This window comes from Vicugna pacos, chromosome 17 (assembly GCF_048564905.1).
Source record: "Vicugna pacos chromosome 17, VicPac4, whole genome shotgun sequence".
NCBI lineage: Eukaryota > Metazoa > Chordata > Mammalia > Artiodactyla > Camelidae > Vicugna > Vicugna pacos.
In genome coordinates this window covers 44,271,288-44,284,309 of record NC_133003.1, presented here as the reverse complement: position 1 = coordinate 44,284,309, position 13,022 = coordinate 44,271,288, and the positions used below count along the sequence as shown (strand labels likewise).

At 41.7% G+C, this 13,022-nt stretch overlaps 1 protein-coding gene across 4 annotated transcripts in view; it reads right to left on the bottom strand.

Annotated features, from left to right (window-relative positions):
* Nucleotides 1–13,022, bottom strand: part of CNTN4 (contactin 4) — an 809,034-nt gene that overhangs the window by 124,453 nt on the left and 671,559 nt on the right. For all 4 annotated transcript variants that reach the window (XM_072941737.1, XM_072941736.1, XM_072941738.1 and 1 more), the window contains one exon: nucleotides 10,695–10,824. In XM_072941737.1, the coding sequence (XP_072797838.1) occupies nucleotides 10,695–10,824 (130 nt within the window). The remainder of the gene's footprint in view (nucleotides 1–10,694; nucleotides 10,825–13,022) is intronic.

The window sequence follows — 13,022 nt, the reverse complement described above, 5'->3', positions numbered from 1 at the left end:
GTATCTTCCCAGAGCAAGAACCTTATACTTGCTCCTCCTCTCTGCTATTCCCACTAACTCCACTACTGCCACCATTTTTAGAGAATTTTAAGCTGAAAAGCCTCTTGGAGACAAGAAAATATATTTGTTTGAAAAAAACAACAATAAAAAAAACCCTTTTTATTTTGAAATAATTGTAGATTCACGGAAAGTTGCAGAGATGATACAGAGAGGCCCTGTGTCTCTTTCCTCAGCTCCCCACCACGGTTACATCTTACGTGAGCAAAGCACAGTATCCACACAGGGGAACTGATCTTCCGTACAGTGTGGAGAGTTCTATGTTATTTCACCAAATGCTTCAACTTTTGTAACTACCCCTGAAATCAAGATACAGAACACTTCCATCACCATAAAGATCTCCCCCATGCTATCCCTCTACAGTCACACCTGGCCCCACCTGCCTGTCCTTCCTATGCCTAGAAACCACTAATCTGTTCTCCATCTCGACAGTTTGGTCATTTTGAGAATGTCATATATATATATTATATACATAATATAAACATATATATACACGTATACACCCACACACATATATACATACACACATACATACTCATACATTATGATCTTCTTTCACATAAGATTTCTTTTTTCAGTCATTAAATACTCTTGAGATTCACCCAGGCAGTTTTGTGTACCAGCAATGAGTTCTGTCCTATTTCTGCGTAGTAGTATCTCATCCATCCTCGTGTGGCTGGGAAATACATCTTTAATGTTGGCATTTCAGGCACTATGATAACTGACAAACACTTGTAAGCACAGGAGCCGTTTCAAGATGTCTTGACACTTTCTCTGCCAACAAGCAGGATCAGACTCAGCCCTTTTTTCTTTATAAAGGTTTGAAAAGCCAAACATTAATTGTGTAGATATGGGTGAAATCTTTCTTATCCAAAGAAAAAGACTTTAAAAGCCATTTTGAAACATCGCCTTTTGTACAACAATTAACATGTTGGCTGAAAATCATTCTTATGTTTTAAAAGCTTTCAGCTGCTAAGCCCTTGTTAACCTCCCTTGAGCTATCCCATCTGTATAAAGATAAGACAGTGTGCATTTTTAAATATCTGTAATCACTCTGACCTTCCCGTATCAGGCCAAGTTAGTGATATTTCATCATATTTGGCATAAGGTTCTAAACACTCACACAAATTTGTGCCCTCAGTTAAACAGTGTACATACAGTATTGCAATGCCATATCTGATTATGAATAACTTTCTTATGAGATAGAAATACTTGTTGAATTAAGAGAGTCAGACTGTGAGACTTTTGGAATTCTACTGGTTAAGAAATGGTAGCACTGGTTCCTAGCGATTTATTAGATCATCAGTTTCCTGAAGGCAGCGATGATGCATTATGGATTTGAACATCCCTTGGACCTAGCACAGTGCTTGGCATAAAGTAGATGTTCAGTCAATATTTGTTGAATTGACACCTGTTTTGGGAGAGAACTTGGGAGTTTAGTTCAGAACAGGAAGTTTCCTTCTCATGACGCTTTGCCTGGATACCACAGCCCTTTCTTTTCTCCAGGTGGGGGTATAAATGGCTTCTTGAACTTTCTGGTCTGTGTACAAGACACTCCATCCTCTCTAGACTTGGACCTCAGCCAAATAAAGCAGAACCACCCAAGAAACAATCCGGCTGTTCATACAGTCGGCCCTTGGCATCCGGTGTCCACGGGGAGATTGGCTCCAGGACCCCCGAAGATAAATTGGCAGGTGCTCCCTCAATGCTAGTGGAGCACAGTGCACACAGTCAGCCCTCCATAACTGGTAGATTCAGAGTGCTGACCGCCTGCACTGCTGACCATGCGAACTGGAGTGATGGCAGATGTTTAACGACTGGCTCTGTAAGCAAAACAGAACACCGAAGAACTTGGTTTTTCGTTTTTGCCAGTTTCTGTGGTGCAAATATTCCCATCACGGCTGACTTCAGGCTACCAACAGGAAGTCACTGAAAGCTGAACTGAGAAGGATACACTGACCCAGCTCCTGCCAATATGCATTAGCTCCCGCATGTAACATCCTTTCCCCACTTCCCAAAAACACATACTTAGGGGAAGGTGACAGGTGGCAGGGCAAGCGGGCTCTGGGAGTTCAGCTGTGCCCAGATTTGGGCCTCTCTGAAGCAATAGGACTGTCTCCTCTCTCCTCGCTGGGGACTCCCAGACAGCCAACCCAGTGTCATCAACGCCCGTCCAATTCCTTTGACTGGTTCATTCTGTTCAAAGAATCTGCTTCCTGATGCTTTGTGAGTTACAGTATCACAGCAGTTTTAAGGGCCCTGCCCTAGACATGCAGGTTCAAGAGCAACATACCACAGGGTGGACGAGAGATGCAGAAGTGGTCCATCAGTGACTGGTCTCATGCTTGTCCTGTTCCTCCAATAAGGCACTTAACTGAAGGACTTGTTTTTGCCTTTGCGCTATGCTTATTTTCAAACACATTCGAAAGGTTTTATTAAGAGCAACCTGCCTCACACTAAGTACAAACGAATTTCTTCAGGAGCCTAGAAGAGCCAATGTCAGCTCGTGTTTGGGGGGAAAAAATACAGCTGGAACGTTGTTGGCACAAACGCTCTATTTCTGGTAGAAATTGTCCCACACGATTAATGAAGCTTCTGTCAACACTGGGTTCAGAATTGGAAACAAGGATTAATTGGAAGTAGAGTGGATGAACCAAAAAGTCATTAGTCCTCCCTCCAACTCTTAGTTGCTTTTACAAGTCAGGAAACTATTCTGCTGGGATGGCTTAAAATTGGAGAACAGAAGGTTTTATAAAGAAGATTCTTGATCAATGGCATCTAAATTTAACTGGTCATAAGAATCACTTGGGGGAGCTTATCAACTATACACACTCCTCAACTCCATCCACCACGAGAGGGGACCTGAGAATTTAAATTTTTATAGTTTTTACCACTAAAACTGTGCTCCCCAGAGCACATGCATTGGTGATCACCTGGGAGCTTATTATAAAGGCAGAATCTTAGACCCTATCCCAGACTTGAAACTAGAATCTGAATTTAGCAAGATACCCAAGTAATGTATACATGTGTTAAAGTTTGAAATTCACTGCTAAGTCTTTTTTGAACACCAATTCTAACTCTCCCTGGGTCAGGCTACCAAAACAGAATCGATTTTTTGCCAGAAAGTGGTGGAGAGAAAAAAAATTATTACTTTATTTCATTTATTTATATGTTCACTAATTCAAAGAGACTTGCAGTGGATAATGGTAAAAGACATAAAGTAATAAATACATTTAAAATATGGCTGAAGTCAAATGAAGGGAGGATAGAAAACAATCTTACTAGACTTAGTACAATAAAGTGAGCTTCTGGAAGCCAAAGCAGGCAGGTTAGCCTGGTGGGCAGAAGGGAAAAACCTCTATTTCTTTCCGACTGATAAAAAACAAAACAACAACAACAAAAAAAACCCAAAAAACAAAAACAAAAAACAAAAGAGAACTATATAATTTTTTAGAAGACAAACTTTCTTCCTGAATCTACATTTTAAGAATTTTTTGGAAGTTCCTTTATGTAAAGGTCTTTGGACTTGCAGAAGGATGCTGCCTTCAGAGCAGTTTTACAGAAGACTCAGAGATTTTAGTGGTGGGATAGTATGGTCAGCCCTCAGTATCCACGGGTTCTAAATCCATGGTTGGTTGAATCCATTGCCATGGAACTTACAGATACAGAAGGCCGACAGTACATGGTATTAATACTCAGTGATGTCTTGGACTGCATTCTTGAGTTACATTTTAAACTCTAACTTGCTGAAGGCATTTCTTTGGGGCAAATGACATAAGGAATCATTATAATATTTATCTTTCAGAGTTTTAACAAGCCCCTTCTATTGGCTTTAAGCCACCGGAGCCACGCCAAGAACATCTTAGTTCAATTCTTCCATGGCAGCCTAAGTCACTCTGTTGGCTGAATCCTAACACACTATCTTGGCAAAAGGGGCCTTTCAGACATGGTTGGAATCTCTGATGCCTGATGTTTCTCTTCTTTGTTTTTTAAATTTTTCAGTTGAGTGTAGTTGATTTACGTTAGTTTCAGTTGTACAGCAAAGTGATTCAGTTATACATATACATACATATAAATTTTCTTCTCAGATTCTTTTCCATTATATGTTATTATAAGAAACTGAATACAGTTCCCTGTGCTATCCAGCGGCTCCTTGTTTATCTGTTTTATATGAAGTCTGATATTTCTTTTTGGCAGAAGAACTTCAGATTCAGAATCCTGACCCAAATCAGAAGCTTTGCTTGATAGACTATATTCAACTTAAAAAAACAGACAAAGAAAAACTCTGTTTAGGGTAGCTTTCCTATTTTAGCCCAGTGGTTTTCAAAGTTGGGTGTGGGATCAGCAGTGTCAGCATCACCTGGGGGCTCATCAGAAATGAAAATCCTCAGGTCCCAGCCCAGAACTACTACGTCAGAAATTCTGGAAGTAGAGCTCAGCAGTCTGTGTTTTATTTAACAAGTCCTCCAAGTGATTCTGACGCATGGCAACGTTTGAAAATCAATACCACAGGATTTTTTTTTTTTTTGGAGAATAACATGCTTCTCCATTCTTTTTCAAATTTAAGTACAGTCAGCTATAATGTGTCAGTTTCTGGTGTACAGCACAATGTCCCAGTCATGCATATACACACATATATCCGTTTTCATATTCTTTTTCATTAAAGGTCACCACAAGATATTGAATACACTTCCCTGTGCTATACAGAAGAAACTTGTGTCTTTCTAAAATCTATTTTTATAATCTCAAACTCCCAAACTTACCACAGGAAACTTTAACTGCCTTCTGATCTGATCAGTTGGAACAGTAGTTCCCAACCTGTGCTGTTCATTAGAATCACACCTGGGTGGCTTTAAGGACTGAAGGGTCCCAGGGTCCTAGGCCCAGTGATGCGTTAGTTGCTATGGAGGATAGTATGGTATCAGGTTATTGAAAAGCTCCCTAGGTGACTGTAACTGGCAGCAAAATTTGAGAACCAAGGAAATGGATTTACTGGTGATTTTGCGGCTGTCTACATTACAGGCTTTTGGTATGGATACTAGTTAAAAATAGCAAAAAAAACAAACAAAAAAACAAAAAACAAAACCCCCAAAACAGAAAACTATTATATTGCTACAAACACTTTAAGGTTTGCAACAAGTTTTCACACATGATCTCTTTTAGTTTTGATAGTGAGGAAAAGCACATTCTACTGATAAATGAATGCTTAGTGACTTGTGAAAAATATCAAATTTGAGTTTGAGATCGAAGTGCATATAGCTTTCCCTCTTCACAATGAGTCAAGTCAAGCTCCTGCCTAGATGACTACAGCTGGGCAGGAGAGGCTCTCGCCCTCTCCTTGGATGCTGATCACACTCAGCCATTTGATTATTTTGTAATCTGGCTCAACGAGGCAGCTGAGAAATCAGACTCAGACGCAGATGAGCACTTGCGAAAGTCCCCGCGAAACAACTTTTAGTTTAGCCTTAATGTTTTTCTAATTTGCGAGCCCATCATTTGGACAAATGCCAAATCAACCAGATAATTGCTCAAGCCTGCACCTCACTTTAATTGGCCCATCAGTTCCTTAATGGCATCAGAGTGTCCTGCCAGAGTCTGACGTCCTCCACCACACAGGCCAGGAGGATCCCCATGGTACTGAACCACCGGACAGAAATTCCTCAGGACAAAGCTACTTCTCTCCCTTATGCAGTCCTGGCAAAGTCGGGCCGTATCCAAGACCACTGGGAAGACATCCACTTGCTCATAGGGATCATTCATCCCATTTCAAAGTCAAAGATACTCAAATAAATAAGTGAAATGATACTCCCTGTGTAAGAAAAAAAAAATCAAAGATACTCTGAGTCATGGCCTGCTATGACCCAGGTGAACTGGGCGAAGTAACCAAGCATCATGGTCCATCACAATCACTTATCCTCCGTGGGGAGTGCTGTTGGTACCCTACACAGATTCTTTTTCTGACCCCAGCTGCTGTGAGCACTGGCTGCTTACCACCCCCAGCTGCCCCCATCTCTGGGAAACTGGGAGGTTCTGTCCCATCCTCCTGCCACCACCACCACCTCCTAAGGGGCAACCCAATGAATAACTGATACAGAGATTTTTACAAGGCCAGCCTCCTTGCCTCAGGTGGGAGTAACTTTGAGATGCAGTTTATGCTCCAGACATCCTGCCTCCAGGATGCAGATGTGACACAGGCTAGACTTCACCTGAGACCATGTCCCTGCTCAGTTGCTTTCGCTTTCAGGTTTGTCCCAAAGGACACTCCCCCAGGGACTCACAGGTACCCGAACCCCTGCCTCTGCTTTTGGGAGTTCAGTCATCCTCTACGATATGTACAGAATGACGTAAGTATTCTGTACGGAGCATCACAGAAAAGGCCAAGTTTGGCAATTCAGTCTGCAGCCCCCATCACCAACAGGATCACCTATGTAAGTGGACACAAACATTAAACATGAATAAGAATAGTTCATTAGAAAAGTTATCCTTTAATCAATAAAATGCCTAACTTAGTTTTATTTTTTTTAATGGAAGATTCGAGTTTCCCCGTGATTATGACTTTACTCACTACAATTCCAACACACCTTCGTGAGTGGGGAGAGGGGCAGGATGACGGTATCACCAGGGAATCACGCAGCACCAGAGGCGTACGCCACACAAGTAAACCTCATCCAGGACGTAGCTTAATACAGGAGACAAAAGTCTGGGAACAGCTGCCTTGAGGAATAATAAACTATCAATTGTAAGAGGCCAGTCACAAACAAGGACATTTTTATTCAAAATATTCCTAATCAGACCTACTCTAATACACTGACCTCAAGGTAAAAGGCTCTCTATGGCATCCTCCTATCCAGTGAGTAAATCACCCAGCACCCAGGTTAATTATTCAGCAGTTTCAGTCCATTAAATATAGATACGTTACATATACATTAAATACCTAGACAGAACACATAAAACAAGACCAAGGGAAGAGCCTATTAAACAGATGCTTCCTGACCATCTCTTATTCATGACTTTCGGGCTGGTACCCAGCATGGAAGGGATTCTCCTCTCGAGCACTGGAGGAGGCTGATCATTTGACTGAGAGCCAGAACCAGCACACTTTTTTTCTTCCTCATCCTGAAGGACTTGTTTTCATTTTTGTTTCTATGTTGAATTCAGCCTCCCTAGGATTCCGATCTAGGTAATAACCGGTTATATGATCCATTAGAGTCAAACTATTGCCATTCTGCAAGAAACAACATGACTAGTGGAATACAGTCATATTAGAGCTTACCTAAGGTAACCAGTATTAATTTACATGTATTCTCAAATAATCAAGTGTCCCTTTCATTCACTTATGATGGACTCTAGGGATCAACCCATTCAAACTTTACCGCCCTTCAATTCACTTGGAATATGCTAGCGTGATTTGGGGTGGGGGCAGAAAAATGGGATATTAAAGAGGAAACTTCTAAGCTTGTTGGCAAAGATCCTCTAAAATTAGCCCTTAATTAATTTTTCCATCCTTCTTTCAAGTCTAAACTTTACCTTAATGATTTATGTGTGTGAATCAAAAATTTTGGAAAACATTCAGGATTCTCTACAAGCGAGAAACTATCCAGATGTTTTAAAACTCTGAATCTTCCTTCAGGCCCATTCACTCTGATCTGCAAGCATCCTGGTCCTTTCTCTCTGCCTGTACAACTATAAAGCATTTTTCAGGGCTCAGCTGATTAGTCCAGTCCATTAGACGAACTCCCTTTCCTGAATTTCTGAAAGACTCACTATTTTTACCACTTATTTGGCCTGTATCACTTACTGACATGCCTTATTGTTCTATTCAACAGAGATCAGGGGGTTAAGTAGCTTCTCAAACGTTTTCATCTTATTTTCCCTGCTCTAGCGTGCTGATCTCGAGGGACTCAAGAAAGGACTCAGATGAAGAATTCATTCGGAATTAGATCCATTTGGAAATGATTTTAAATAAACCTCTGAATGTAAGAGTTGGAGAAGTGATTCCCACCTCTCAGGCCTTGAACTCTGGGGAGGGGGGAGGGGGAGGACCTGGAGAGGATCCTGGAACACAAACAACATATATATACACACACACACACACATTCAGACGTGTACACACGTACACTTCTCCTACAGACTCTGTTATGTTCAGCTGCAGGTAGTGCTCTAGGTAAAAATCATTTAATAGCCTTTCTCACTTCAGGCTCTGCTTTTGGGACTTCAGTCATCCTCTGTCTTTATCCCATGGTTACATCCCATGATTTTCAGTCATCTGTTACTATCAAGTTTTCTTCTTTTAACAAAGGGAACTACAAAATCTTTTAAAATGATAATGAGGTCCCCAAACTTATAAATTGGCAAGTATTCACCTAGAGGGTTTTAGGACCATGTGATTCATTCCTGAGGCCACACAGCCTCCATTTTAGCTGTTCTTCTAACTAGCTGACACAACATTTAATAGAGTAGACACTTCTCTCTGCAGAAAACCTTAAGCAATCTACAGAGTCATGAACTGTGCTCCAAGAGTCAGTTCCAACTACCCATTAACTACCTGGCCAGGGTGGGACCATCACACTTGTCCTGGAGGAAGTTGGAATTACTGTTCTCAACATTTATAGGGTGGGAGGTACGTGTGTTGAGGCTTCCAAAAAGGTCATCCTTAGAGTAGATCAAGCCAAGCAGATGATTATTCCAGGGGCACAGAATTCTCCCAGGCCGCTGTGAAAAAGACTGCAGCCCCATGAACTCTCACAAAGTCTTGTTTTTGATGGGATGCTGGTTCATGTAAAGAACTTGGTGAGAAGAACAACTGTGTAAGGTTTTCCTTCCTTTTTGACTTTGCACGGGGTGGAAGTACATTCAGTTGGGGAGCACCTCCTTAAACATGGAAGAGTTCCATGCTGGGCAGCAAAGGAGTGCTTTGCAGAAGGGAAAATCAGGACTCTGAAACTGGGCAAATTATCAGGATTTCTGGAATCAGCTCCTTGTGTGGGCTGCCTTTGTCTTCTTTATAATCTTTCTACTATGCTCTCTCTAAGAACTACTGCTCAGATACTTGAGATAAATTCTGAGTCAGAGTCAAGATTTTTCTATGAGACAAATGCAAGTTGATGGCCTGGACTTTTTTTTTTTTTTTAATGCCCATAGATTTGTTAATCCACTTAACTTATGCTTTCAATTATTTACTAAACTCATTACTTCAGTTTTTAAAACAGTCCCTCAACTCCTTCATCACCTACTGTAGTCATTCATTCTTTCATTCATTCATTATTTACGGAGTGTATTCTACGTGTTTCAATATTGCATTAAGTCCTGAGGGTTAAATGACGAGTTAAGCCAAATATGGTCCTTGACATCATGGGGAAGTTAAAGTGCAGGGAGAGAAAAAGGCAGCAAAGTCACAGTAACAAATGCAACATGCAACTGGAACATCTGTTATAAAGGAGAGTTAAAAGGCAAGACAAAAATGTAATAGAAGTTAGAATCCGGGGGGTGGGAAGGAATAGACTGGGATTTCAAAATGTAGACTAGATAAACAAGATTATACTGTATAGCACAGGGAAATATAGACAAGATCTTGTGGTAGCTCGCAGAGAAAAAAATGTGACAATGAATATATATATGTTCATGTATAACTCAAAAATTGTGCTCTACACTGGAATTTGACACAACATTGTAAAGTGATTATAAATCAATAAAAAATGTTAAAAAAAAAGTTAGTACCTGCACATCTTGACCTCCCAATTTATCCCTTCCCACCCTGGTAACCATAAGTTTGTTTCCTATGTCTGTGAGTGTAGCATAGGAAGCTATATTCAGTATCTTACAGTAACTTATAATGAAAAAGAATGTGAAAAGGAATATATGGATGTGCATTTGTGATTGAAACATTATGCTGTATGCCAGGAACTGACACAACACTGTAAACTGACTATACTTCAATAAAAAATAAAATGTAACAGGAGGAGTTGACCGGGGCCTAGGGCCAGGTGTGGCTTCCTGAAGAAGCATCCACGGAGCTGGAGTGGGAGGATGGAGAGGAGTTAACGAAAGGAAGAGGTGATGGCGGAGCATCTCAGGCAGAGGAACAGGTGCGTGCCGGTGGCCTGTGTGGGAGGGGAGGACCGTGACTGTCTAGCACAGGAAGGTCAGCCTCGCTGAAGAGCAGGAGGAAAGGGGCCCTGGGTGAAAGATAGAGCCGGAGGGGCAGACTGCTAGTACACAGTCTGGAAAATTCAGATGTGAAAGAACAAGACGTAATCTGCCAGTTGTTCAAATAAACCTTTCCACACCAAGGCAGCGCCTTCTCCCTCCAAGCTGAAGTTGCAGCCAATCAGGGTGGCAGCCACAGACACCAAAGCATTTCAGAAACTGGGCTCAATTTAGTAGAACGACCGATAGAGGAATAAAAATGAGCACCAAGGGAACTGCGTTAACCCATCCTCAGCACCAGAAGCAGCTGATTCAGAAAGTGGTCTCTTCTCACTGCTGGTGGAACACATTACTCGTTTCCCGAGCAATATCCTCAGTCTAAAGATCCCTTCACTTCTTTTCTTGGATGGAACATTTATGCTTGGCAAAACACATGTTAGTTCAGTGAGTTAAAGGTTTTACTCTTTTTTCTTTCCAGGATGAAGACTCACCTATAACGCTCAGCTCCGCGCTGGAAAAGATAACTCCGTGTTTATTTTCTGCCACACACTGATACATGCCAGCATCTGAGAGGTTCACTACTGTTATGTTGAGCATTCCTTGCTCGATTTGAATTCTATCCTGTGAAAGAGGAACACAAAACAGTGACCTTCTGCAACTGAGACCTTCAGGCAATCTTGCTACCTGTTATATCAAAGGGGCTTACGGGGAAGAAAATAGCCATCACATAAGCAATTTACATAACATGATCTATTAATCTGTCAACTAAATTTGTAGCAGGTCAGATGCTAAATGGAACAACCGGTACATCAGTTGGTAAATGGGATTTAAATTGTAGGAATCTCTCATGTTCTTATTGATTTAAGAGTGAAACCGTTCAGATTAATATCCGCTCTAAACAGATGAAATTTAAAATACATTTTTTTTTACTCCAAGGCTTGGTGCTACTCCAAGGGGGTAAGGGGTGGGAAATACAACTCAATTGATAGTTTAGAGTAGTGGAAACACTCAGATTATGAGCAGGCAACACTTTGAAGGTTAATAGGACTGTCATCTTCTTGGATGAAGCAGAGACACATATATAACATCAGCTGAAGTTTACTAAGAAAAGGCGTAGGTATTAATAATTTAATGTTCTTCCCTTACTCGAGTGCTGTTGGTGGCGTGATCTAAGCTTCGGACCATCTGCTGGCAGCCAGTCTGAAGAAAGCAAAGCTAGTGTCTAGAACAACAGACCATCCTCATTCATCAGCCTGAGGTTATGTCAGTTTTTATAAGTACCCCAAAAGATCTTCTCTATTCCGGGAGCCATGTTCCAGGAACCTCTTTTCTACCTGCCATTCTAAAGAGTAAAATGCATAAAGATGTACTGGTTTTCTGTTTGCCTCAGGGTTGCGATTTAGCTGAGCAGACATTGTATTAGGCTTTGAACGAACCTCGCATCCAGGTTCCCTCACATTAAATAAAGGGAGGAAAACGCCAGTTAACCTGGGTACCGACAGTCTAGTGATCCGTTTGCATTTGGCTTTTAGAATTAAGAGAATCTCGGGACGGGCAGGGGCCCTCCCGTGGCAGGGTGTGGACTGGGCTCGTCACACAGCCCTCTGCTGCGGCTCTGCACACCCGCACCCCAGCCAGTGCCCAGAGCAGGCGCTCTTCCCCGGGGACTGACAGGGGAGGAGATCTGAGCAGGAAAATCTGGCTCTCAACTTGGGGACTGAGGAACAAATCAAATGTCAGTGAATATTTGAATTCGGTAGGAAAATACAATACGGAAAACTAAACTGGCCAAAACTGCTCCTCGTTCTAAGGTCGTCCCCCACCCCCATTCCACTCCAATTTCTTTGTCAAGACTCACACCATTTGGATGGGCGGTCCTGTATCTTGTCAATGCCCCACCTGTCCTAGCAGATTCTGGGGGTACCATCCAGATACTTCTTTCAGAACCAAGGTCCTTATTCTTCCAGCTGCTAAGTGTGATGATGGACCACAGCTGAGCCTGCCTCCAGGCACTGTCCTTTGCTGAAATCCAATGACTGGTCTTTGTGAGGTTGCAAAGGCCCGGCTGCCTTGCTGCAACTTGGGCACATTTAAAGGACCAGCCTTTTAAGGACCACCCTGCTCCCAAGCGCCTCCTGAAGGTCTCTACTGCAACTGCAAGACTGTTTAACATCTCCATCCCCTAGATCCCCAACTCCTTCAGAGGTGAGGCTCACAACGGCACCAGCAACATACTTCCTGCAGGCAAATCTCTACGTCACAGTCTGTTTTGAGAAAATCCAGAGACAGAGAGCAATTTCTGAAATGCCTTCCAAAAGCACTTAAGCTTTTTTTCTTTTCCCCTTTATGCCACATCTTCTACCCCACATACATTTTCCTTAAGAAAATTTCCACATAACCAATTCTGAAAGGCAAACTTCAGTAGTTCTGAATTGAGTAGACATTTAATATTTGGATCTCAGCTCCGTGACTAACTAATGATTTGATCTTAGGCAAATTGCTCAATTATGCCCAATTTACAGGCAGGCCAGTTTCCCAGTCTGTAAAATGGGCATAACAATAGCATTTATCTCATGAGGTCCCTGATGAATATCAGATGAGACTGTGTTTGAAGAGGCAGGACAGGGGAGAACTTGTTAAAATTGTTTTGAGAAGCACGCCTTCTAAGTCCTTTGTGGCTGTTGCTATAACCTCTCATTTCCCCTTACAAAATGAACAGTCTAAGTAGAATTTTCATTTCAATGGTTATAAATCTCTATTTCTATTTCTATTTCTATTTCTATTGTGTTTGTCAAAGAAAAAATCTGCTATCTTTTCAA